At 38.8% G+C, this 27,853-nt stretch overlaps 1 protein-coding gene across 2 annotated transcripts; it reads right to left on the bottom strand.

Annotated features, from left to right (window-relative positions):
• Positions 1-6: 6 nt before the first annotated feature.
• On the bottom strand, positions 7-27,853 carry LOC311291321 (uncharacterized protein). 2 transcript variants are annotated; one of them, XM_084410274.1, is made up of 4 exons: positions 27,776-27,853; positions 24,608-24,830; positions 10,024-11,191; positions 7-124 (listed from the first exon to the last, which is right to left on the bottom strand). In XM_084410274.1, exons 2-4 carry the CDS (start codon positions 24,663-24,665, stop codon positions 97-99), a joined length of 1,254 nt encoding a protein of 417 aa, XP_084266400.1. In that variant the 5' UTR covers positions 24,666-24,830; positions 27,776-27,853; the 3' UTR covers positions 7-96. The 2 variants fall into 2 exon arrangements, with proteins under 2 accessions (XP_084266400.1, XP_084266401.1); XM_084410275.1 differs by lacking the exons at positions 24,608-24,830; positions 27,776-27,853 and adding an exon at positions 13,153-13,365.

Raw genomic sequence — 27,853 nt, 5'->3', positions numbered from 1 at the left:
CTTCTTTTCTTTAAAATTTTATTTTTAGTCTTTGAGCGACTCGAAGTTTTTTCTCCAGATTTGACTTGATGTTCCTCTTTCACTTCACTCAGTTCTTCACTCTCCTCCTTCACTTCCATCAGGTCTGACATGAAAGACAGAGTTCATTTCATTTTAAATAAATCAAAATACGAGAGAAAAAAACAATTATCTAACATAATATCAAAAATATAAATACAATACAGCTGTAATTGACACCAACGGTATTATTGCTGTTTCATTTGTTTTACTAAAAATTAATGGCTGGTCACATAAGACTTTTCCTTTCACTGAGTTCCATTCATGCATGAATGTGGGACAATAAAAATGTATACAGTATCTGTAGAAATTTCACACTCAAAAAATCTAGTGTTAAATTTACCATTTTTTAGCATTATCTGTGTCTGACAAGTTTCACTCAACACCAGGGCCCGTATTCATAAAGATTCTAAGAATCCTCTCAGAAAACTCTTAATTTAGCTTAAAAACTTACGTAGGAGTCTTAGCTTAAAAGCGATTCGGGACCGATCTGAGAGCAACTCTGAGTAAGGAAAAGACAAAAAGTTTCATCTTAGTAAGGAGGCGGGGTTGACCCCGTTGCTATGTATGACACAATCTTTTGAAGACTGTGATTGGTTGGTTGTCCAAGAAGAAGAAAAAAAAAGTGATTTTAAGTATAGGGTCTTCTAAGCCTTCACTTTGAAATTACATGCGTAATTTTTCCTATTTGACCGTTCTCACACACACATTATATATGTGTATATAAATCCTTTTTATTTTTATATACCATGGTATGGTAATAATGTATCATGCATGCTGTTAATTTCCTATAAGGTATTTGCTTGGCTTAGAATGATAAAAATTGTTCCACTCTTTCCAATTATTTTCCACTGATTGCTGGCATGTCTATTTAAGTGGTGGTTTGAATGTTGGTTTTAATGTATCAAACATGGAATTTTCCCAGTTGCCAAATATCGTAATGTAGTGATTACTTTCATTTCTGGCGCTATGGCATTTCTGTGCTGTGTCGGAGATATTAGCGTGTCTCTAATAAGATCAGTCACAAACATGATCCCTGCATGATCTAATCTATAGCGTCTTATTAACTCCCTGTTATTCATTGTCTGCAACACATTTCTTCTCCCTCTTCGTCTTTCTGCCATTTTCTCCTCTGCTAAAGAAACTCTTAAGCCTCTTAAAAGTCCTCATCCGTGCTCCTAACAATTTTGACCTTAAGACCTCTTTTAAGGGTTAAGATGCTTTCTGAATGACTTTTTTCTTTACTAGGATTTTTTCTTTAATTTTAAGAGTAAACGCCCACATTTCTAAGAATTTTCTTAGAATTGTGTCATTAGGAGCTACTTTTTGCATTAAAATTCTTTATGAATACGGGCCCAGATATACAATAAATATAAAATAAAAGAGCTTAAATAATATTTAGTTTGACCTGATGTTGACAATCAATCTGAAATTCTCAAACCTCCTTTTCCTGAACATTTGTTGAAAGCCAAAATTTAGTTTAAACAGGACCTATTATGCCCCTTTTTACAATAGGTGAAATAAATGTCTGATGTCCCAAGAGTTTGTATGTTAAGTTTCAGCTCAAAATACCTCACAGATCATTATTTATAGCATGTTAAAACTGCCACATTTTGGGGGATGATCAAAAATGTGCCTTTTTCACACAAAATGTGTGTGTGTCCCTTTAAAGGAGTCATAATGTTGTGTTACCTTGGATACCCAATGCTCTATTATAGTCTTTCAGGCACTTCTAAAAAAGAAAAGTGGAAAAAAAAACAACACAGAGCCCCTCAGACCCTTATTTCTAAAGGCATTATTGTCTCGCGAGATCTGATGCGATGTTTTGGCTGTCGTGGACGGTCATTATAATAATGCAAATGAGGGGCGCGTTGATTGGTCGTAGAAAAAATACACCATTTCCAGATACATTCTTACAGAAGCCCCACTAACTGAAAGCTATTTTCAAACTGCATGTTTTGCATGAGTTTGGCTAATAATGTTTAGTGGTATATTGTTTTCATACTTGCATTTAAACAGTTTTAGCCACTGAGCATGGACTCCTGTACCGTCACTACTGTAGCTGCTAGTGTAAAACAAAGTGGAAAGATGTGGCTAGCATTCGTAGAGTCCATTCCCCGTGTTTACCTCGAAGGTAACGTTACATACAATAGCCGCATTAGCAGTTAGCTGCTATTTGTTAACCACAGTAGAGCAATAAAAACACAGTTTTACCTTTTCAATTTCTGGCAAGTCCCTGATGGTGGGGATGGCACCTTTTCCCAAACGGAGCTTCGAGGCCAAGTTCGCCTGATATTGCCCCAAATTTGTAAATGATTCCGGTGTAAAATGTTTAGCGCACACACCTAACGATACGCCACTTGAAAGAGTTGTTGGGACAGCGTCATTAAAAATGAATTTCCTCCACTGTTCCCTGATAGTTTCGTCCGTTTTTGGTAGATAAAACACATTTGCATGTTGTTTGTGGCAGTCACCCACAGAGCATCTCAGGTGTGCACTCGGTTTCTCCATCTTTCTCGAGTCAACTAAACTGAATCTGAGAGGGAGAGGGGGAGAGGGGCGGGCTTCCCGCGGCATAGGTTTGCGGTGTCCATATTTGGTATATCCTCCCCCGTCTTGACGTCAAGAGGGGGAAGAAATCAAAATCTCGTTTTTTCGTGCGCGTGCACGTGGCCTATTTTACAAACCCTGAGGTAAACAAACGCTTCACTTTTAAATATCGGCTTCCCGGCCAGTGTACAATCATTATGCAATCATAACATACATTGATTCTCGTGGAAAAGTGAAATTTCTACATTATGACTCCTTTAAATGCAAATGAGCTGCTGCTCCCCGTCCCCTTTCAAGAAGAGGGTGGAGCTTCAAGAGCTCATACCAGTAACAAAACCGGACAATCTCACGCAGTGAAAATGTCAGAAACTGTCAATAGCCAGTTCAGCCTTATTTGTTTGAACCGGAGTCGGACAATGATGCCTACAGAGAATATACAGTGCTTCAGGAAAGTATTCACAGTGCTTCACTTTTTCCACATTTTGTTTTTAACAATACCCCATAATGACAACATAATTACGTTTAAAATTCCAATTATTATTAACATAATTCAACAGGTGTGATGAAGTGTGGGCAATCTGACCCAATCAGCAACATCGGCTGCACTTTATCCATCTGCTGCAACGGGAGGCCAGTTAGATGTCTGTATCTTTTCTTTAAGGAAGCCACTGAGTAGGTGTGTTTGGCAGGACCTAGTCTCTCAGCTGTAAAGGCATGTTGGATGAGGTATTTCTTGTGGGGATGAGACACAGATGATACTGTGAAGGAGACGGCCGCCCCATGAAGCACCTGCTGATCCTGTCTCACTGTTCTCAGTATCAGGTCTTCTGGCTGTCCTCTGAGGTTCAGCTGCTGTGCGGCTGCTTGAAGGAGGACAGTCCTCTCAGACCTGTCGTCGAGCACTGCATATGTCTCCAACAATGCATCTCCATTCGTAATGATCACCTTGCTCACTTTTAGACAGAACGGTCAACATACAAGATGTCTTTCGTGGTACTCACAAGACAGGAGTTCTCTGGGGGTTTGGGTGCTGTGCTGGCAGTCACAGCTCTCTCATTCAGGGGTGCGTTTCCCGAAAGCATCGTTGGCCAACTATGGTCGCAAGTTCATCGCAATGTCCATTGAACTCTATTGGTAACGACGGAACTTGCGACCATAGTTGGCCAACGATGCTTTCGGGAAACGCACCCCAGATCGTGCAATTTGATCGGCCGCATCTCCAACAACGATTATTCTTACGAATCCAGGCCTCTTTCTGGTCCCTAGTCAACTCTCTGAAGTTGTGGCATCCGTTAAGAAAATGACTGGCATTATCACAATAAGGGCAGTAGGCACGTAACTTCTCTTGGTACCTGGCGGAGCTGGGCCGGGACTCGAAAGCGAACACTCTGCGTTCACTGTCTGCAGCAGGCTTCTCTGTACCCAGTAGGAAACTCATAGATCTCCCAGGAGGCTTGGGGTCGTGACGACCTTCTCGCTTCTTAGTAGTTAAGGGTGGACATTAGACAGCAAAATCCCCAGTGTTAAATTATCACTCTCAGTGTTTATATGATTCCACACTCAGAGTGTTATGAGTAACACTGAAGCAGTGTTAAAGTTAATTAGATAATTGATTAATTGAGTGATGATTGAGCATTATTGAAGACACCTGATGTTAACAAGCAGAATCAGTAATAATGAAGAAACTTTGCTGCAGTACCATGAGTCCAGCAGGCGTAATGATATGACGCAGCGCCTGCCGCCTGATAATAGGCTACCGAGCTGGGGACTATTTTCAGGTGCTACGTCATATCATTACGCCTGCTGGTTGACCATACATCTTCACAAGAGCTTGCATAGTGTTTGTATAGGGTCTCACAGAGTTACAGTAGGAATCTGCTACTAGTAGGGCCTCTTCTAGCTCTAAATGTGACCAGTCACGGAAAGTAGGGACACAAGTCGGTTCTGGGGCATTTTGAGTTATTCACAGATTCTGAAAGTGTAGTTTCCAAGCTTTCCAACGATGTGTAACACATGGAAATCTGATAATATTTGGAGAAGTTGTGGCCATTTGAAGGTAGGCACTCAAAAAAGCTCAAAGGGGAGAAAACCCCTCTAAAGATTGTGAAGTTCTCACCTCTCTCTCCTGCTGGGAGTGACAATAGGGCTCATTTACATATCATTTAGATAAGCCATACCCCCTGTAAAGCTCCCCCTGTAAAGCTGTAAAGCACATGGGGGAGCAAAAAGGTCAGGAAAATGTGAAAAAGTTTGCAAACAGGTAATATATAAATAAATGTCTCTTAAAACTGTATAGGCAACTCTTATGTACACTGAATAAAAAATAAGATAAACTCTAGACAATGTTCAAATCAAAAACAGGATGTGCTATGTGATATAGGCTACACATACAGTATGAGTATGAATCCAAGTATGAATCAGAATCAGAACAGATTTTATTGCCATTGTCAATGAAAGGTTTCACAGACTAGGAATTTTCTTCGGTGTACTCATGCAATTCTACAAATAAATAAAACAGCTCCAGTTAACTGGCAGAGCATTCATTTAGTTCGTTTTTTAAATAAGAGACTAGCGCTGAAATGTGTTTTTTTAAATCAAGTGATCAAACAAGTGCTCGTTGCCGTAGCGATCAGTGGCGCGGATACAGTGTTTTCTCATGTGGCTTGCGCACACACCGCACTGTCTTCACTCGGACGCGCGCTTCAATCCGTTGTGGATACTGTCTATTCGTTCTGGTGAAACCACAAAACATAATGCAAACGTTTGCGTGTCCCTGCTTGATATACAACCACTGATGAACATAATCGTTTTGATGAGAGAAAAAAACTCTACGAGAAAAAAAAAACCTATACGAGGGCGGATTAGAACTCAGACCCTCTGACACGGCTGGCGTAAGCTCTACCACTAGACCATTAAGATACACATTACTTAATAAGGCGGACAACATGTATTAGGCTACATCTCATTAAACGACAAATTAAACCCCATGTAACCTAGGAGGTTGTTCCCCAAAATCTCGCAATACATGGCCCCGGTCATCCTCTCCTTAATACAGTGCAGTCGCCCTGTCCCATGTGCAGAAAAACACCCCCAAAGCATGATGCTACCACCCCCATGCTTCACAGTAGGGATGGTGTTCTTGGGATGGTACTCATCATTCTTCTTCCTCCAAACACGTTTAGTGGAATTATGACCAAAAAGTTCTATTTTGGTCTCATCTGACCACATGACTTTCTCCCATGACTCCTCTGGATCATCCAAATGGTCATTGGCAAACTTAAGACGGGCCTTGACATGTGCTGGTTTAAGCAGGGGAACCTTCCGTGCCATGCATGATTTCAAACCATGACGTCTTAGTGTATTACCAACAGTAACCTTGGAAACGGTGGTCCCAGCTCTTTTCAGGTCATTGACCAGCTCCTCCCGTGTAGTTCTGGGCTGATTTCTCACCTTTCTTAGGATCATTGAGACCCCACGAGGTGAGATCTTGCATGGAGCCCCAGTCCGAGGGAGATTGACGGTCATGTTTAGCTTCTTCCATTTTCTAATGATTGCTCCAACAGTGGACCTTTTTTCACCAAGCTGCTTGGCCATTTCCCCGTAGCCCTTTGCAGCCTTGTGGAGGTGTACAATTTTGTCTCTAGTGTCTTTGGACAGCTCTTTGGTTTTGGCCATGTTAGTGGTTGGATTCTTACTGATTGTATGGGGTGGACAGGTGTCTTTATGCAGCTAACGACCTCAAACAGGTGCATCTAATTTAGGATAATAAATGGAGTGGAGGTGGACATTTTAAAGGCAGACTAACAGGTCTTTGAGGGTCAGAATTCTAGCTGATAGACAGGTGTTCAAATACTTATTTGCAGCTGTATCATACAAATAAATAGTTAAAAAATCATATATTGTGATTTCTGGATTTTTTTTTAGATTATGTCTCTCACAGTGGACATGCACCTACAATGACAATTTCAGACCCCTCCATGATTTCCAAGTGGGAGAACTTGCAAAATAGCAGGGTGTTCAAATACTTATTTTCCTCACTGTATATATATACAGGGTGCGAACTATGGGGGAGCTCGGCTCCCCTGAAAACGTGATTTGTGAAATTTTGGGGGACTCAAAAAATATTGACAATGTGTTATTTTGACGTGCAATTTCAGTTTTGTGTAATGTGATCATTGTGGATTATTATGTGTAAAATAGCAAAAATATCATGAATTCATTCATGCAGGAGGGCTATTTAAACCTACCGGTAAATCACTTCAATAAAGATAACTATGCATGATATTGGCTATTCTTGTCATGAGCATCAAGGTGTGGTGGCGCTGCGGTGCAAATTCCACTCATGTTAATTTACAGATTTGTCGAAAAAAATATAAACGAGGCCATTGATCTGCGCGCGAAGTCCTTGAAATCCATTCTGTGTTAAGGTAAGGCATGTTATTCCCAAAATGTGTTGTGGCTGGGTTGTTATAGGTCTGCGTGACTCTCGATGTCTTAGGCCTAATTGAACGGAGGAATTATGGTATTCTTCTGTAGCCCAACAAATAATTTAACCGTTATTCATGTGAACTCAAAGAGATCCTATTTATAGACTATTTGTTGGTGGATGTTTGCTGTTTGACCTATCAATTCGGGTCGATAAAGTATAATATAGTAAATCCACATAATGATTTATCCTATATAGCCTAGTGCTTGCATAAAGCAAGCAGTGCATACACTTGTGACTTGTAGCTGTTATATATCTGTCGTTCATGAACGATCCATTCATAATTGCGTCTGTCACGTGACAGATGAACGAAAGACTCTGAAGGTAAAGTAATTATTTATGTTCCTTGTAAATTATTTTTGACTGCATTATAATGATTTCTTAATTCAGAATATAATCAAGATTGTGTAGGTGGATGTGTTCGGGGAAATTGCCTGTTAAAAGTAAATATTTGCCCCTTAGATGAACAAAATGGCTCGAAAAAAGATTCTTTCATTTTGATGAACGAGATCGAACAAGAGTCCGTAAAATGATTCGAACTTCCCATCCTCGTATGGCATGCGCATAACCAACCCCCCCGTTAGTAATAACGTTAGTTCAAAAGGGCAAACAGTCAAAGTTATTATGGGAGTTAACTCGAGTCAGAATGTAAGTTACATGTGCAAAGTTGCATTTGTCATCCATCACCGTGACATCAAGTGGACTTTTGAAGCTGAAATAATGATACCCCTTTTCCACCAACAAGAACCGGGTGCTGGTTCAGAGCTAGAGCTATTGCCAGTTCGGAGTTGGTTCGACTGACGAGCTTACTAAGAACCCGTTTGCGTTTCCACCGGCCAGAGAGCCACAACAGAGCTATATCTTACGTCACTGCATACGTATCATGTTGCCCAGCAACGCTAGTGCGGCAGCGCCAAACACAAACACACCAGACTTGTTCGAGATGCATCGGCTTCTCGCAGAACGATCAGCACATGAAATCAAAGCACTGCGAAAGCGATCAAAAAGCACAAGGAGTCGTATGATCTCCAAACACTCCCGCAGCTCTGATCGGTCCACGCTGCTCCGATGCATCTCGAGCAAGGCATCAACAATAATAGACGTTGCGTTACTATGGATGCTCATGGGTTTGCGAAAATAAATCGGCATCCAAACACGGCGAATCCAACGCGTTCGTGCAGCTCGCCGTAACTTACATAGACGGATATTATAATCGAGCTGCTATTAGCTCGACTAGCTGCTATTTAAAAATGGCGGTCACAAGTTTCTCTTCAGTCTTGTTGGCCACGGTAACCCCGCCCCCAGCCTCTGACGCAAGCGGTTCTTTCTTGGCGCCGTTCTAGACCCTGCAATGATTTGGTGCTACTTAAGAACCAGTTTTACTGGTTCGGAGCTGGTGCTTTGGCGGTGGAAAAACAAAGAACCGATTTGAAACTAGGCTCTGGCTCCGAACCAGCACCAGCTCTGCCTTGGTGGAAAAGGGGTATGAGTGGATTAAGCTTGGACTTGGAATAACGAGAGGAATAACATGAATAACTTTCTTGTCGGAGGATTGTAATGCATGATCGCAGCCAGTCAGGTAACGTTAACGTTACAAGGAAGGGAGAGGAGACTACTACGCTACCACGGCTCCTTAAATTAGGTAAGACAAAAAGTTGTATTTTTCGCAACAGGTTTATTGACTTGTAATAGCAGTTTAAGGTGGAATATGTGACAATCGGGTCCAGTCGGGTCTGTGTCTTCCCGCCGGTTTCGGGTCCAGCTTTCAAATAATAGACGGGTCCAGGTCGGGTCCGGTTAGGCATTTCTCGGATCTGCACGGGTCCGGGTCCAGCTTTTGAAATAATAGACGGGTCCGGGTCGGTTCGGTTTAGCGCATTACGGACCCATTATCACAAATTTTTGGACCCGTGAAGACCTCTACCTCAAAGTAACACATAGAAAAAATCCAAAATACACTAAATAGAAAGAGTAATTCAGGCAGAATGATGCTAATCGGCTACTGTTTAGACTAATATATATAAATTATTAGTTTATTGGTATCAACAGGAAATATTTGGAAATATAAACTTACTTGACATGTATGCACACAACAACTCAATATAAACTTCAACTGAATCGTAATAAAACAACTATGGATGAACTACATTGAACCTGCCCAAACGTTTACACTCTAACATGCGCTGCATCTTCTCTCTATACCAACGCTTCAGTACAGGTGACGCTATGGTAACATCATGCGCTGTGATTGGTCAGGATCATCCAGGACATGTAAGGGCATCCAGGCCTTTTGTACATTTAGTTGTACAAATAGGGACAATCTTTGAAGGATGAACAAATCATGTTTTTGGTCATCACATTAAAAATAACATTAAAAATGGATCATATTTAGAGATTTGAAGAGCTGAAAAAAGTGTGAATGGCTTGAAAGTTCTTGATTAGTGCTTGAATTTTACTCTCAAATGATATATGAACCCTGAAATGAATAAATGTAAAAACATTTGACAATTTCTGCCACAATACCATGGTTACAGTTAGCATTACTACATTAAATCCACAGTGAATATTGGTGATTTGTGGACTTAAAAGCCTTATAACTTAAAACGTCATGAACTTGTTCGTTCAAGGCACAATGTTTCTCCTGGCTTCCAAGTCAGTGCCCATGATTTACTCACTCTCAAGTCATGCTAGGCGTGTATGACATTCTTCTTTTAGACAAATAAATTTTTTTTGCATTGATATTAACTGACAAATTACACATTCCTGTTGGTTGAACACGAGTTAATAGATATCAATCAATCAACAAAGTGTCCTGTGCTCACCACACACCGGCTATAGGTGGAGAGGAGAGATTTGGTTATAGGGAGATGTGTGTCTAACTTACACAGAAGAGACTTTGATGCTCAGCACATGAAAAAAAAACTACTTACTGTGATCTCAGACTGTGGTGATGTGGTTTCTCCAATGTATGGATCTTCATGTGTCGCTTCAGGTGAGTTTTAAAAGAGAAACTCTTTCCACACTGATCACACGTGGACGGCTTCTCTCCGCTGTGGATCCTCTCATGTGTTTTCAGATTTGATGACTGACTGAAACTCGTGTCACAGTGTGAACACTTGTAAGGTTTTTCTCCAGTGTGGATCCTCTCATGCATTTTCAGATGTGATGATTGACTGAATCTCTTGTCACAGTGTGAACACTTGTAAGGTTTTTCTCCAGTGTGGCTCATCTCATGTCTTTTATGATCTGTTAACTGATTGAATCTCTTGTCACAGTGTGAACACTTGTAAGGCTTTTCTCCAGTGTGGATCATCTCATGTGTTTTCAGATGTGCTGACTGACTGAATCTCTTGTCACAGTGTGAACACTTGTAAGGTTTTTCTCCAGTGTGAATACTCTCGTGCCGTTTTAACTTGTGTGCTGTAGTAAAAGTCTTCTCACACTCAAAGCACATGTACTCTCTCACACCAGTATGAATTTTCTCATGTCTATGTAAATGTTGCCGCAGTGAAAAACTCTTTCCACATACAGAACATGAATGTCGCTTCTCCTTCGTATGAACTGTCAGGTGTCTCTTCAGGGCTGATGCATGACGAAAAGTTGTGCGGCACTGATCACATGTGAACGGCTTCTCTCCAGTGTGGATCTTCATATGTCCTTCAAGACTTGTTTTGTATGGGAAACTCTTTTCACATTGATCACATGAGAACGGCTTCTCTCCAGTGTGGATCATCATGTGTCTCTCAAAATGTGTTTTGTTTGTGAAACTGTTTCCGCATTGATCACATGTGAACGGCTTCTCTCCGGTGTGGATCCTCATGTGTTCTTTAATCTTTTCTGATTGGGTGAAACTCTTCCCACATTGATGGCATACATGCGGCTTCTCTCCAGTGTGGATCATCATGTGTTGCTTTAAAATGTGTTTGCTTGATAAACTGTTTCCACACTGAGTGCAGGTGAAAGATTTCTTGGCTCTTCTTTTCTTTAAATATTTATTTTTAGTCTTTGAGCGACTCGAAGGTTTTTCACCAGGTTGGACATGATGTTCCTCCTCCACTTCACTCAGGTCTTCACTCTCCTCGTTCTCTTCCATCAGATCTGACATGAAAGAAAAAAATATTAAATAAAAAATTCAGTTCATCAAAATCATTCAAAGAGAGAAATATAAAGTCAAAGGACATGGAAGTGAGCCCTGATGTAATAGTAGAAAGTAGAACGGTTATAAAATATGATAATTTGATGATGCCTTTTTATAAATTGATTATATGGTCCTTGAAACGTTCCATGAATGAGGTCAATTTATCTTCCAATTATTTTAAAAACATTATAGGCATGAATCCCATGTTTCTTTAGCAAGAACTTTTAAATATATATGTGATCAATGACACAATTACAGGACTCTACGCTAACTTTTTTCCCAAGGAGTACATGTGCTCCTAAATGAAAAAAATTAGGAGCACACAAAGAAATATAGGTGCACAGTGAAAAAAGTTGATTAAACTGCTCAATTCATATGGATTAGTTTTATGATCTTTTTAATGAACTTTTTTCGAAGCATCAAAGTGGTAGTTGCGTAGGCTGTCAATGGAGGGAAAGAAATCTCTCAATTTCATCAAAAAACCTTACGGGTTTGGAACGACATGATGGAGAGTAATAAATGACAGAATTTTCTATTTTGGCTGAACTACCCGTTATATAATTATGCAATTATTATTTTTAGCCTACTTCAAAATATATAAAAAGAATGAACACCTCAATAAAGTATAAAGTGCTAAAAACAAAACAAATGCCCGCTTGCTTTTTTCCTTTGCAGTACTTGCAGTAGGCTACATTAACTTGTCCTTAAAAATGAGTTTTTGTCGTCTTCCTGTCCTCAGTGTCGACTGTTTTGGTCGTAACTTCAGTTTCTGCATATGGTCTTTTGGTGAGACCTAAACGTTGCTAATACAATTTTGATACTCATTTGCAAGTATTGATAGTGTGTGTGAGTTCCTTGTTTTGTTTTTTTTGCACTTGGTATTTTGAGATAATGACTATAGGCTTCATACTGTGTTGCGTATCTAGCCCACTAAGTGTTTACTTGACTTTTTTTATGGTGTAGGGGCCTGTTTACACCTGGTCACTTCATGCATTTTTACTGATCAAAACAATTCCATTTACACCTAGTCACATAAGTGTGTATTCGCAAAACTGATATAAATTGTAGGGCTGGGTATTGACACAAATTTCACAATTCGATTCGATTCACAAGCTTGCAATTCGATTCGATTTCGATTCTGATTCGATTCAATATGGATTATTTTGGATATCAGGTACAATACATGGCAAATTTTCTCAAGTAAAACAAATCTCTTAATATAACTAATGCTGCAAACTATGGGAGTCAGTGGTAGCCTACTAGGCTTCATTAGCCTACAATAATATTGAAGGTAAAAATTAACTGATTTGTATACAAACAAATAAATTACACTTTATTTATTTTTATAATAATAAAGTTATATGACATATAAACATTTAAATGGTGGCTGTCATAAAAACCTGCCAGATTTATTCAAACATGCATTCAAAATTGAAGAACATTAAAAAAGATAATGAATATGTAATATGGTGCATATATTTAACAAAATGCTCCTCTCTAGAGTTAATTTTTCTAGCTGACTGACGAGTTTATGGTCACTGGATATGGTTTTTCTGAGGTAAATGTGACGTTATATGGCATTGTTTACAAGCTGATTTACTGACGTCTTTCCACGGTTGAAACACTGATTGAGCGATTCCATGTCACTTCCCTCCAGCAGAATTGTTCCTTTGGTCTTGTAAGAATTATTACAATGCTCTGTCTATTGCTAATAGAACTGTCTTTGTAAGTTGAAGCAAAACTTAACAGTGTTTGTCTTTATGAAATAAAATTTTATTTAAACAAAAGATAAAATACTGGTTGCACAAGGATTACTATTTGTAGCAACCAATGGAAAAAAAAATGACAGGTTATAAAACTTCAGCTTATTCAATCTCAACAGGGCAGTCCTGTATGAGTGAATATTACAAAGGCTAATTACCTTATAAGCAGTTCCAGCAATAGAAGTAGAAATTTAACTTGTTCTTATCCGAGGTTTTTCAAGTTATAACGATACAGCAGAGCAATTCAAACAAAAAGAGATTTCAGTTAGAAAACTGAACTAGAGGAGAACTAATTTCTCCCTAGGGATGCAAACGACATCAAAATCAAAAATGCAGCACCTAACAGTCAAAATGCAGTCATATTTATACAGAACTGGGTTACATTGTTCCTCTGCAGTTTCTTGGGTTTTTTCCAGAGGAACTAAAGCATGTGACATCAACCTTCTTCTGATGTCGACATTGTTCCCCATATATGGGCATACTTTCCGTCCTCTGCGCTTTGGTCTTCTGTTTAAGTGTGTGCGTGCATATGCATCTGGAAGTGTTTGTAGGTTCATAATATCTATTAAAGTTCAAATATTTCACTACAAAATAGAAATATAAAACCAGTCCTAATTGGAAGAGAACAAGTGGACAAAAATATTGAATCCAATACTTGGTGATATATAAGTGATTTATAAGCTATTTTTTGTAGGCCGGTCATTTTTGACCGGGAACACCACAAGTGTTCGAAACAGAAATCTTTTGTAACATTACACACATGTTAAGGTCATTTTTGATCACTTTAATGCATCCTTACTGAAAAAAGATTCTAACAAACCAACACATTTTTGAACAGCAGTGTACATTAAGCAGGTCATTATTGCAATATAAACACTGTCAGAGTGATCAACAAGGTATCTCTTTATTTACCAGTCAAAGACGGAGCAACTTTCTGCTCTTATGTTTACTTGTGCACTGTCAAGGGCTTCATCATATTTGTCGTGGTATCGGTCTTTGCAGCAATTAATTATTTTACCGCTAATACTGCATCGCGCACTGTTGGCATCGAGCCTGGAGAAATGTAGCCACACTTTTGATTGCAGGGTTTCTGCACATTTTTTAAAGTCAAATTTAAGACTTTTTAAGACCTTTTTAAGACCCGAAGAAATCAAATTTTTATTTATCAAAATTTTAATTAATACCATGCATTAGGGGTGTGCAATATTGACAAAATATGTCTCAATCGATATTTTCAGTTTTGTGGGTAATAATTAGATAATATTTTACTGATTGTGTTTTTGTGCTTGGTGCCATGGCTGGTTTAGGCCTGTTGTTGACAGCAGATTTACGAAGATATTCATATTTTTCATATTCTATGCAGTGGTCAGTTCACAGCAGTGACAGAAATTAAATTTTTTTTATTAAGGGGTAATATTTGGCATCAATCTTAAAGGTCCCGTTCTGCGTGATCCCATGTTTCAAACTTTAGTTAGTGTGTAATGTTGCTGTTAGAGCATAAATAATATCTGTCAAATTATAAAGCTCAAAGTTCAATGCCAAGCGAGATATTTTATTTAACAGAAGTTGACTACAAAAAAACGTCTCGACTGGACTACATCCCTCTACTTCCTTCTTTAATGATGTCACTAGAACCGTTTCTTGACTAACCTCCGCCCACAGGAATGCTCCCTCAACTCTACCGAAATTAAATGTACTTGCGCACTTCTTATAACTTAGGCTACTGTGTTTACTCAGCTCTTACGGTGATTTTCTGAAGTAAAACTGATGCTTCATCTTTTGTGTGATGTACAATAAACTTTATTAAACTCATCAGTACATGTTTGATCATCATTCAGACAGCAGACTTGTAGGCTATTAATAAATAATGGATACATAGCCTACAAGCAGATGACAAATACGTTATAATAACCGTAATTAAACTACTAAACCATACCTGTTTCATCTCTATACAGCACTCTGACTCTGTAGGCATTATTGTCCGACTCGAAATGAACGCCGTTACTGAGAGTTTCTGATATTATCATCATTCCGTGAGATGAATTTGTCCTGACAGACTGAGCGCGAGCTCATGAAGCTCCGCCCCCTGTGTCATCCAGCAGCACCTCATTTGCATTTAAAGGGCACACACTGAAACAGCTAGTTTTTCTGAGCCCCAAAAAATGTCAATTTAAACATGCTGTAAAAAATGATCTGGGTATTTTGAGCTCAAACTTCACATACACACTCTGGGGACATCAGAGACTTATTTTACATCTTGTGAAAAGGGGCATAATACGGGACCTTTAATTTGATTTCCAGGGGCATTTTCACCTATATATTGACATTTGTAAATGTATGCATCACCTTTTGTCAAATTCTAACATTCAAATTAAATTCTATTAGAATAATTACACAATACCACTGTTACCAGTCAAATTAAATCATTAAATCAAAATCCATCTTTGCAGTGCAGAGGTGACACAGTGGCGGCATCAGATCTGGCATTAATATATTTACACTGCATTTACAATTGCATAAATAAAGCAATGAGATTGTTAAATATGAACTGATTTCTAATTTTAACATTCTAATTAAAAAGTACTCTAAATGTGAAACTAAAGCTGCCAGTAGGTGGCGGCAAGTCACTGTTTTAATAAATGAGTTGAGGGAGTCATTCATTCAACCGATTCGTTCAAACGGCTGATTCATTCGGGAAAGAAGCAAGTGATTGTTAATTGAATCATTAAATTGATTCGTTCAAATTGCATTGAGACTCTGCTATGGCTTCATTTTGAAATTCTCGTCAGCGAAATAAAGGGAAAACAAACAATATTGACATTACTGTTTATAAAATTTAACTCACAATGTTAATTTATTGTTAATTTAACTGTTATATAAATAAATAAATAATCACATTTGCAATTGTGCACGGGAAAACGGAAGTCTTGCTGATGTGATATTGTAGGTCTATGATAACAACATAATATGATATAAATATGAGACAAAAACTCATTTGAGAAGATAGCCTACCTATAGGGACGTCCCGCGTGACGTCACGCCATTTGGAGCAGCCATCTTGATGGAATAGAAAATGCTAAACAGCTCGTAATAATACAGCTCGTCGCGAAATATTCATCTGTTCTTCTATCATGCCCGAGCGATGCTGTGCAGTTGGATGCGATCAGATACGCGATCATACAAAAGCCATTTCTTTATACCATATCCGAAAAGAAATTAACCGAAGAAATAAAAGCTAAACTTTTGTATGCTTTTAACGAAGCTCCGGTGTAGCGTGATGGGAAGTGAATAAGGTAGCTGTAAATGTCACCGAACTCAATGTCAGGAAGTTTTTCTACACATTTAATGCCTGTAAAAAGAACTTGTGGTGCTTCATAAGGATCTATGATTCCTAATTCCTTTATCTTCCTCTTGTATGTTTCTTTTTGTGATGCTAATAAGTGCGATGAAATGACGTGAAGAGTTAGCTGACGGCCGCTGCGCTAATAATAGATAGTGGTCAGTGTTCGTCTAAACCAGTGATCGCGACGCTGAAGTGTGTGGGAACAAATTAATAACATCAGTGCGAACCACGAACATTTATTTATTTGGATTAAATATTTTAATCATTCTGTGTCATTTTTCAATGTCAATCTTTTCACTATTTACATGTTTTATGCCCAAAATGCTATAATATTCAAAGTAGACTGTCGTTCTCCTCTACCCTGTGTACATTATTGATTAAATAGCCTAACGTTAGCCTATTTAACATCGTTACAGGCACCTCGCGAGCATTCATTCATTCAACTATTTTAAAAGACTGGAATAAACACCAGCACACACAAGCAATCTTTTTTTATAGACAATTTAATTAAAAAATGTAAACCCAACAGGTATGAAATGTCAGAAAGAGAAAGAAAACTGTTAATGGGAAGACGAGCATATAGGACTGCTTCAGCTCAGTGGATAAATATATTTAGCCTATTGATTATTCAGATTGCACAGTTGAAAAAGAAAATATATTTATAGGAACATTTCAGCAGGCTCAAGATAATTAATAAAGTGACCATTATCATTGTTTTAATCAATTCGCAGCCATTAAACATGTGTTAATCTGCATGCTCATGTATGTAGGTGCGCTGAACGCTCTAACCGATTTGTGATAGTATTCCGTCAAAATGGCTGACACGTGCCTAGGGGTCACATGACTGGGAGATCCCTATAATTGCACACATCACGCAGTGAAAGCACGAGAGGCAAAAGCGATGTCAGCTCGCAGTGCCTCGTAGGCTACATCGTTAAAACAATGATTACAATATCATAATGGACAATACACATCGCACACCACTACGCACATAAAGACTGAACTTAGAACTGAACTGACTATTTACCAACTTGCTTCTCCTTCTCTCCTCCTATTTCACGCGTGTAGGAGACGGACGTAATGCTGCCGCGAATGACGCGAAATGTCACGTGAACAAGCAAATCCACAAAGAAAGAATAGGCTAATAAATAAAAAAAGTACGCTAATTAGATGGTTCTAATTTAGAAAACATTTAGATATGTTTAAGTCAAATTGCCATCGAAAATTTAAGACCTTTCATAAGTAAAAATAAGACTTTTTAAGACTTTTAAAGGCCTTAAATTTTTTTAATCTAATTTAAGACTTTAAGACTTTTTAAAGGGACACCAAGCAAGTCTGAGTGTTTTTTCTCTACGAAGCTCCCCCTAGTGTCTGGTAGTAAATGCTTTCAAACACTCTGTCGTAAAAACGAACTGTTGTCCCTCCCCCCTCGCCAAGAGCAACCCAGCTGATCATCTGTCAACCCAGCTGAGCAGAGGAACCGGCTATTTCAAAACCAGTTATGTCTACTGAGGCAAGTAAAGCAATATTTTATTTCCAACTGATGGCGATTTTTTTTTTTTTTTTTTTTGTCATGCATACTAACGTTAGTATTTTTACCGGGAACGAACGATATGAACGAGGCGAACTACTGCTTTCGTGTTTGTTTGTTTTTGGGAGAGTGGGCATGAGCATAAAAAATATATATATATCTGAGGCTAATATTTGTCTAAAGTTATATTAGCAAGGTCTATAGGTTCATCTGGTAGAATGATGGTTTACCTTTGCTTGTCTAAGAAAACATCAGAACGTTTTTTCTAGCTCGATCATGATATGTGCAACATGTTTATTGCCTATTATCAGATGTGTTGACTTAGTGACATAAAATAAAAGTGCAAGTTACACAAATAAAACCGACAGAGGAACGGCCAAACAACTACAGAAATCAAACGTGTTTGCTAATGACAATGCTAACATCAAAGTTATAGTATCTAGCGTACTAGTAAGCTCGTAACAGACAGCGATCATAATAAAAACCTTTACAGACAATAGCAAACATCCTGAGGTCACAATTACTTGAAATTTAAATATTAAACACAGTTTATTCCAAAGATACTTGCAGCAGCAGCCAGGTCAGCATCCGTTTTGCAGGCTTATGTTTCTCTCAGTTCTCGCCATTCTGAAAAAGCCGGTTCAATATTTACTCGAGTCTGACTTCTTGCTCGGTCAGTCTCCCGTTTCCTCTTTCGTTGGTCCTCCGACAAAGATTTCCTAGCTTTCTGCTTCTTTTTTACAGGCTCAGCCATAACTCAATCTATCATTGCCCTTAGCTTATAGAGCTGGTAAGTTCCGCCCCTCCCGCTAATCCCCGCTGGACCTCTAGGTTGAAAAATCGTCAATGCATGTGGGAGAAAATAATAATTTTCTGGTCCCGTTTGAATTTTGCCATGAATGTGAACATATGTTGTCTGTGAATTTTTTTATATAACTTTTCGTGTAAAGAATGCTACAATTTAACGTGTAGAAGTTTGATACGGTTAGACTTTGTGTGAGAGCACTTTGTGGACTACAACTCAACTTATTTTCTCCCATTCACTTGCATTGACGATTTTTCAACCTAGAGGTCCACTTGGGGTTTTACGGATGGGCTGGACTTACCAGCTCTATAGCTAGCCGGTGCTTGAATGGAGGCGTGTACGTGTGCAGTGCCGTCAAGCAATTCGTTACATCGCGAGACCTGATAATCACGCGATACTTCCTGACGCCGACCCGCCGGCCCAAAGTTGCAAGTGAGTTTTTTCCGCTCTCGGGCACCAGGGGGGTGCGAAACCACCACCATTCAACCCGAAATAACCATTCCACTGACTCCGAAGCTGTTCAGTTAAGGTAAAAAAGTTACCTAGTGTCCCTTTAAGGATCCGCGGACACCCTGTGATTGACTTTTTCACATCTTTAAGGTATTATGTGTGTGTGCTTGCGTCTCATATGAATATGTGCGCGGAGAGTTTGTGTGTGTGTGCTCGCGTCTCATATAAGTATGTGCGTGAGCGACTTTAGGTGTGTCGTTGTGCATTTCATATGTATTTGTTTGAGCACTGACGTTAAAAGTTAACCCCTTAGGTATCGAAATCTGGTACCGAACATATCATTTTTCGATACTCGATAGTATCGAGGCAATTTGGTCGAATAATAATACAAATAAATAATACATCTCTGGTTAACTAGTAGTGCCTTTATTTAGTTCGTTTTAGAGCTGAAATGTGTTGTTTTTTTAAATCAAGCTGCTGAGTGCTCATTGCACCTATCCCTAACGCCATTACGGAGACTCTCTATTCGTTCCCGTGAACTCACAAAACTGCAAGGCCTGTCACGATTATTAAATAATCGTTTGATCGTGATTAATTGGTCTAATCGCGGTCATTACAAATGATTGTAATTATTGCCCACTATTAGAAGACACAAGAGGGCCCTGTAGGGCGCATCATTTTGAGTTAGAGCAGCGCAGTTATTCAACAAAGATGGATTTAATTTCGACGGCGAAAATGACAGCGCCGATCTGGGCACATTTTGGTTTTACACCCGATGATAAAGGACAGCCTAAAGATGTTGACACGACAGTGTGTCGAATTTGTAGGAGAGAAATCGAAAGCCGCCAACTAGGGATGCACCGAAATGAAAATTCTTGGCCGAAACCGAAAACCGAAAAAGAGGAAACCAAGGCCGAAAACCGAAAACCGAAACACCGAAAGAAATTATGCCAATTATTGTTAGTACCATTGCATTTAAGGCTATGACTGTGTACTAAGTTTACTAAAATCAAGGCATTGCAATTGCATAAATTAATATTAAAGTTTCAAAGAATAAATCCATTAAAATTTTATGCAAATATTTATTTAGCATTTGCAAAGTATAAAATTAAATGTTTAACTTGACCCCACTCATGTGTACATTAAATAATAATGTAAAAGCCTACTGGCCTGGAGAAAGGTTTAAAAATGAAATGTTCTCTCATAAAAACAAAGTGCATTTAGGTCAATACTGCCATAGCCCAAAATAATATCTGCAGTTATATGCTCATGGACGTGAGTTGCAAAAACCATAAACAGCTCAGGTAAACCTCTGAGAAATGACGGCTGCTCTGCACACACACGCAAAGGTCTCTCGCTCCCTCTCTCTGCCGCGCGCGCTACGTATGCGCGCTCATGCTCGCTCGCGATTCCGGGAGATTTAAACTAATTTGCGGGCATTAGGGAGCCGGTATCAATACGCGGGAGACTCCCGGAACTTCCGGAAGACTTGGGATGTCTGTGTTTTGAAAATCGCTGTCCGTGGGTCACTCTTAGATATATTTAAATACGTCCACACCGCAGATATGTAATGTTGCTTCAGACAAGCACGTGCAGGTCGCGGTGTCTGCTGTTTGCGTCATCACAACATTTCGGCCGTATTGTTTCGGTGATAAAAGTCTTTCGGCCGAAAACCGAAAATGCACTTTTGGGCCATTTTCGGCCGAAAATTTTCGGTGGCCGAATATTCGGTGCATCCCTACCGCCAACTAGGGTTGTGCCGATAGACGATAGTATCGTGTATCGACGATAGACAGAGATATCGCCGATGGCAGATGCCTTTGCCGATATCAATACGATAATTGGCTCGTTTTTCCATTAATGTATTAAATCATTATTATTATTATGAAGCTAGTATAGTTATTAAATTAATTAGGAACTACAATTATATTTGCCTTGCCTAAATTCATAACGACATCACCACATAACCACACTTGCGCCATATCACGCGCGTATGAGGACTCCTCAAAGAAAATGTTTTTAAAACAGACAAAACAAAAACTACATCCCACAATGAAATTTCATTGCAAGGTGATCCATTCACAAATTGTCAAGAGTGCTTTAACAGACGCATAATTTTTATACAGAGCCTAGATGAAGACGCGGCATCGTTGTTCGTCAGTATTTTGTTTCCATAGCACATTAACAAAATATTTAATGACACGAATAACACTAAAAACAATACAATTACAAAATATTAATTATAATAATAATATCAATAAAATGATATAGGCCGCCTAGGCCTAATAAAAGTCTTTAGTTCACGAAGCATCTGTGAAACTCTGCCATCTGTGAAAATCACAAGCAACTTCAAACTTGTTTAACAAGAAATATTCTTCTAATTTTTTCGCTGTCAATAATGTAAGTCCACAAGAGAAATATTCAGCCAGTAAATTAAGATAGTTGCTGTACCGTTATCCACCGTCGACTCTGAGAGAACGTGCTGTTAATGCAGCGAAAGCTCAGTCCGTTTCTGCTTTCGTTTTCAGGGATTGAGCGCGTTTACATGCACGTTATTAACTCGATTATGCTGAATAAACTGACAATGCATGTGGTCATGTAAACGGATTAACCCGTTTTCCTTTATCAGAGTCAAGTCATAAGTTTAAGTCGGCGTATAACCGATCGACTTTTAGATTTTTGCCTCTGATTTCTCCTGGCATTTAAAACACCTGCGTTATTGAAGTGCGGTGCGCATGTGAAGTGCATCCAGACAGAGAGAGCACTGGTAGGAGGACATATATCGCAGACTCCGACTCTTTCTTGAATCAAGAAATTAAAACGTGTTCACATCTCGTCAAACAGTCAAAATGCTGCAGATCTGTAACGGCATGAGAGGATAATGTGTGTCCGTAAATTTCCCGCTGACATGTTGAAATACTCCGAGTCAGATACAAGAATGATTAGGATCTTTTTTTTTTTCCTCACTATACCAGGAAATAACCTGATTTAGCCTATTAATAAACACTCCACCTTTGCTAGCAAAATAGAAAAAAGATTCTCATTTAAAACGAAGTAATAAAACAAGCAAATTGATGAGTAAATAAGCAAGTTAATAATCAAATAAGTAAGCCCCGCCCCCTCACGATAATATCGTGTATCGCCTATCTCACAGGCTGACGATAGGACGATATGAAAATGGAGCATATCGCGCAACCCTACCGCCAACACCACAAATCTTAGGAATCACCTGAAAGCACAGAATCACCCCACAGAGTTCGCAGAAGTTTTGAAGTCATCCACAGCCGCTCATACTTCCAGTCAGGTGACAATAGCGCTGGCCTTCGATTGGGTTACAAAATATAAACAAGAAAGTATCAAATGGCGTACGCTGACAAACAGTGTCACGAGATACATCGCGATGGAAATGCAGCTTTTTAATACTGTGGAGAAACCAGCATTTAAAGAAATGCTCCACAACTTTGACAAGCAATATGAATTGCCAGGGAAAACATACATTTCCCAAACAGCAATCCCAAATTTATACAGAGAAGTGAAGCATGAAATCCTCAAGGATTTGAAAGAAATGTATTTTTATTCAGCCACAACAGACATGTGGTCCAGTGTAAATATGACCCCGTACATGAGCCTAACTGTACATTACCTCACAACTGAGTGGACTCTAGTGTTAAAGTGTCTAGAGACAAGACACACCCATGAGAACCATACTGCTGATACACTTTCAGAAACTCTTACGTGCATTTTAGCAGATTGGGAATTAGATGATATTTGTTGTCCTGCATAACCACTGATAATGGGGCTAATATTGTGGCTGCAGTGGGCAAACTTGGCTGGCCATGGCTAAATTGTTTTGGCCATAATCTCCACTTGGCTGTTACAAATGCCATAGCAAGTGAGAAGGATTGGGAATTAGATGAGAAAAAATAATGTCCTGCATAACCACTGATAATGGATAATATTGTGGCTGCAGTGGGCAAACTTCAGCCACATTTGCACATAGCCGGGTATTTAGAGAAACAATTAATAATAATGCTCTCCAGAGCAAATACGAGCGGTGACTCTCTCAATGAATACTCATTGAATACTCGATCAACATCAGCCATCTTGCAAACAGACAACAGTCTAGCACTTTCACCTCGGACGCGCGTCAATTTCACTTCAAATGCTTGCGAATGGATTCAAAAGTTTCAAGCATCCAACTAGACGCGATAGACGCGAATTTGACACGCTATTCGCGTTTGGTGTAAACGCAGCATTAAGCCAGAGAAAGTCAACATGCTAGGTTTCTTTCCCCTAATCTACCAAGCCATTAAGGAGTAAGATTGTTTTTGTTTCAGAATTTGACTTTTATGGCCTGTTCTGTTATGGTAATAGCTTATATTTGTCATTCATTGTTTCTGTGATTTACAGAATTTTCTAATTTGTAAAATATAATAATATTTTACATTAGTTGGGAATGAGATATTGACAGTCTTTTTTTTGTGTTAAGGTAACTTCATGATGATTGCTTCTATTATATTATATTTTCAAATTTAAATTAGGGGGCGTGTCAAGGACTGAACAAAAAGGCTATCTTGCTTCCAAATGCTGTAACTTTTGATTACTTTATGCAATCACCACACAATTTTATCCAGATGCAGCTCACATGTAGAGGGACTTATCTAGAAATGTCCTCCAACCTTATTTCAATCCTGAGTTATTCCATGTCAAATATATAGATTTTGTCATTTCTCAGCAGTTTCTCAGCATGAGAATGTCCAAATGTAATGTAATGTATATGTTCTAAAAATGTAACAGGTGTTCAATCAAACAATACCTACCGTTATACTCTCCTTGCTATAGTTTTGGAGATAGTTGTGTCACTCAGAAAATACAACTATAAAATGTCCTCAGGGCTTAAGGGGTTAATAAACCGGTAAACTCTATATCCGTAATAACAAATCTGATTAACTGTAATAAAGTGAGTGCTCCCCCTTTCATTACTGCTGTGGCCAGTATCACTCAATAAGCTGGATCACGAACAGTTGGTACAGATCCATCCTTGAGAAACAACTTTTTACCAAAACCAGTGTATTGTATTGTCCTTCGTTCACAAAGCAGTCTGGTGTAAAATGATTCGCTCAGACAAAAAAACAATTGGTATATTCCCTTCAAAATTGAAGGGAATATGATGTGCATGCAGACTGTTATCTTCATTATCTTACATCCAACAACAAAACACCTGAGTTGCTTACGAGACACGCTTCTCCGGCCAGGAGATAAACATGGTGGACTGTGTACAGCTCACTCAAGGCACTATCTATGCTAATACATGTTCAAAAACCATGTAAAAGTGAGTTTTGCATAATAGGTGCACTTTAACCATTTTATTTCACGGCTATTATGCTTTTTCCTGCTACAACCATCAAAATATAATGAAGTGCTTGAATATGTCTACCCTGAATGTTCTTCAGCATCATGAATGAATGAAGAATAAACACCAACCTCTTTGTTCTTCAGGATCTTCAGTGTGTTTCATTCTGCAGGGTTCTGGATCACTCATGTTCTCACTGTCCTCTTTAATAAACTCAGTCTTTGCAGATTTCAGCTCTTCCTGATGCTCTGATGCTCGTCTTCACTTGTAGCTGATGGGAATTTACAGCATTTATTGGAGAATTACTGTGGGAGGAGCTTCATTGATGATGCAACTGCTGTGGGAGGATCTGATCTGCCAAAATCAAAAATATATCAGATACAGTATTTGTTTTAAGCATTTGTGTAATTTTTTTTGTAATTTTGCTTTTCATTTATTAGTTGAAGCTTAAAGTACTTTGATATACCACAGCAAAAACAACTTGTATTTATTAGGCGTAATGATATGACGCAGCGCCTGAAAATAGGTCTAATAGGTTAAACAAACTTAGTCCCGGTCACGTTGGAAGTTACCGAGCTGGGGACTATTTTCAGGCGCTGCGTCATATCATTACGCCTGCTGCACTCATGGTACGGCAGCAAAGTTTATTGATTATTACGCAGGAATGAGAGTATAGTTCATAGCCATATCAGCCTAGAAAATCGCAACTTTTCATTTTCCGTCGGTCTTAGTACACAATGTAACTACAGAAGAGTCAAGTTTTAAATAGGAAAAATATCTAAACTCTTTGGTCATTTTTTTGAGAGAGATGCTAATGGTCTTGTCCGATTCAATGATCTATGCTAAGCTATGCTTAAGCTATGCTAGTGGTCCCACCAGACCCGGAGATCGGCTGAATGGCTTCGAAAATGGTAAAACTCAACTGTTTAACTCTGGGGGAGTTGTAAAATGAGCCTATTTCCAAAAAAAGTGGAGTATCCCTTTAACTTCCATAATGGCCATAAAAACAGTTCTGTATTTGTAGTCATCAAATACCCTCAGTCTGTTGACACCAATGAAATGAATTTAAGAGTGTGAATAGGAGATCTGAAGACATCAGCATAATAAATGAGGTGAAAACAGGAACTATTGTCATGAAATAAAGAGTGTTTTCAGCAGATCTGTTAATATTGATGAGCCTCAGGCCACGTCCACACGAAGCCGGTGCGTTCCCTATCTGATATTTTTTTTTCCTCGTTATAAAAAAAAATTCCGTAAACACGGCGTCGTCTCAAGAAATATCTGCGTACAAACGAAACCACTGAAACCAACTGAAAACGGTGTAGTATATATGCCAGACCAGTATGGGGCGCAGTAATTCTGCCACAGAGATACACTATACACGGAGAAGAAGACTTTGAGCATGCGCATAACCTTGCGCGCTGTATACGAACCAAGAAGAAGAAGACAAAGATTATCGCTTTTTGCTCACCACAGTTGCAGAGAAGCAATAGATTTTGCTGTAATAAAGCTAGTAGGCTTAGTAGCTTCTGCAGCACGAATACAATCATATAAGTCCGCCATTATTGTTGTTGCTGTTACTCGTGACACAGACGACACGTGATGTGATGACATCATCGTTTCACAAAATATACGGATCGGCTGTACACACGAAACCGCAAGGGTGTCGTTTTCAGATTTATCCACTTTGGGACCCGGTTTAAAAAAATAGCGGTTTCAGTCTCCCAAAACGCTGGATCCGTGTGGACGAAACGCCAATACGATAAAAAATGTATACGTATACAGCGAAACGCGTCTCCGTGTGGACGGGCCCTCAGACTATCAACACTCATTCAACAAGCCATTCAGGATCATCAGCAGATCATCTCACTTTATTCTGAGTGTTTGCTGTTAGAAACACATTATTTGAGTCAGTATATGTGACCCTGGATCACAAAACCAGTCACAAGTAGCACGGGTATATTTGTGGCAATATTCAACAATACATTGTATGGGTCAAAATGATTGATTTTTCACTGTACATCAGAAATACAGATACGACCTCCAGGAAGTATTTCCAAAATAGGAAGGAACATGTCATCTGAACTAACATGTCAGCCACTTTTGTTCTGATCAACTGGTGATTAAATCTTACGATCGCAAAATTAGATCAGATCACGTCAAACCGTGCAAATTATTATTGTTATACTTTGTTCTCAAATGTTATCATCATTACGTGACTGTGTATTTAAGGTGTGGTACTAACGTCTACAGTCGACGTTTAGTATACTCTTGCTCGCCTACGGTCTACGTCGGCCGAGTCACCTAACCCTAACTTATCCCCTAACTAGCTTCATTCCTTGCATATTTCTTAGAGTGTTTGCTCATCTGCAATGTGTCTATGAGACGTTTCCTGTCAGATGTTAAATGGACATCAAGAATATGTCTTTAAGATGTTTATGATTTAGAATGTATGTAAAAATTACTTTTTAAAGATGTTTATTTGATAAACATATTTAAAAAGTCAGTTCAAGATGTCTGTCAAAGAGCGGTTCATCTGGAAAGCTTCTGCTGTGTACATCTGATAAACCTTGAATCGCTGTTTAACAGACATCTTGGAGATGTTATGCTATCTGGTATATTAATTGCAATAAAGTAATTAGATCATTAACATATTTTAGTTTATACACAGAAGCTGGCAATGGCCATAAAACTGAAAAAAGAGAAGCAGCATTATTAACGCCCAGTTTCAAACTTCATAAAATTGTCATGCTATCTTTTATTATATCAATTTTATTATATTTAGCTTATCATTTATGTATCAGATTTTAACTTTCCCCACGTTCATTACTCATTACAGGAACAATATAAAGTATTTATAATCATCTGTTCTATATATTTCAATTTTAACTATATAATCTGCAAAAGATAGGCCTATTTGTCAACTAAGAATATAAAGGTAGGCTACAAATGAAAATGGCAACAGAAAAACTTGAGATCGTTTCCCATCAATTCTCCTCACAGATCTCAAACTTTAACTCTTGACTTGACACTCAGTAACAGTTCTCACTCCAAACATCGAGACAATCACACAAACGAACACAAAATCGCTCAGGTCTGAATGAACTCAACTTATTCTCCTCATGCTCGCTGCTGCTGCACTAAATGTTTATTTCAGTAGGAAGACGCCAGAAAAGACGCACAAGTATCGCTGTGATCGATGAAAACAATACAGAAATGAGTCTGTCTCTTAATCAAACTGTATAAAGTGTGTGTGATGGAGTGTAAATATGAGAAATGCCGTTAACTGCTCTCCTCACCTCAGAAGACTCGGCGCTGAAACTCAATGACGGAAGAGACGGCGCGAGTGACCGGTTACTTCAAATTCTTCTTCTTCT

This window comes from Rutilus rutilus (assembly GCF_951802725.1).
Source record: "Rutilus rutilus genome assembly, chromosome: 1".
Classification (NCBI taxonomy): domain Eukaryota; kingdom Metazoa; phylum Chordata; class Actinopteri; order Cypriniformes; family Leuciscidae; genus Rutilus; species Rutilus rutilus.
Note: the sequence above shows the minus strand (reverse complement) of the source record. Positions and strands in the feature narration are given on the sequence as shown.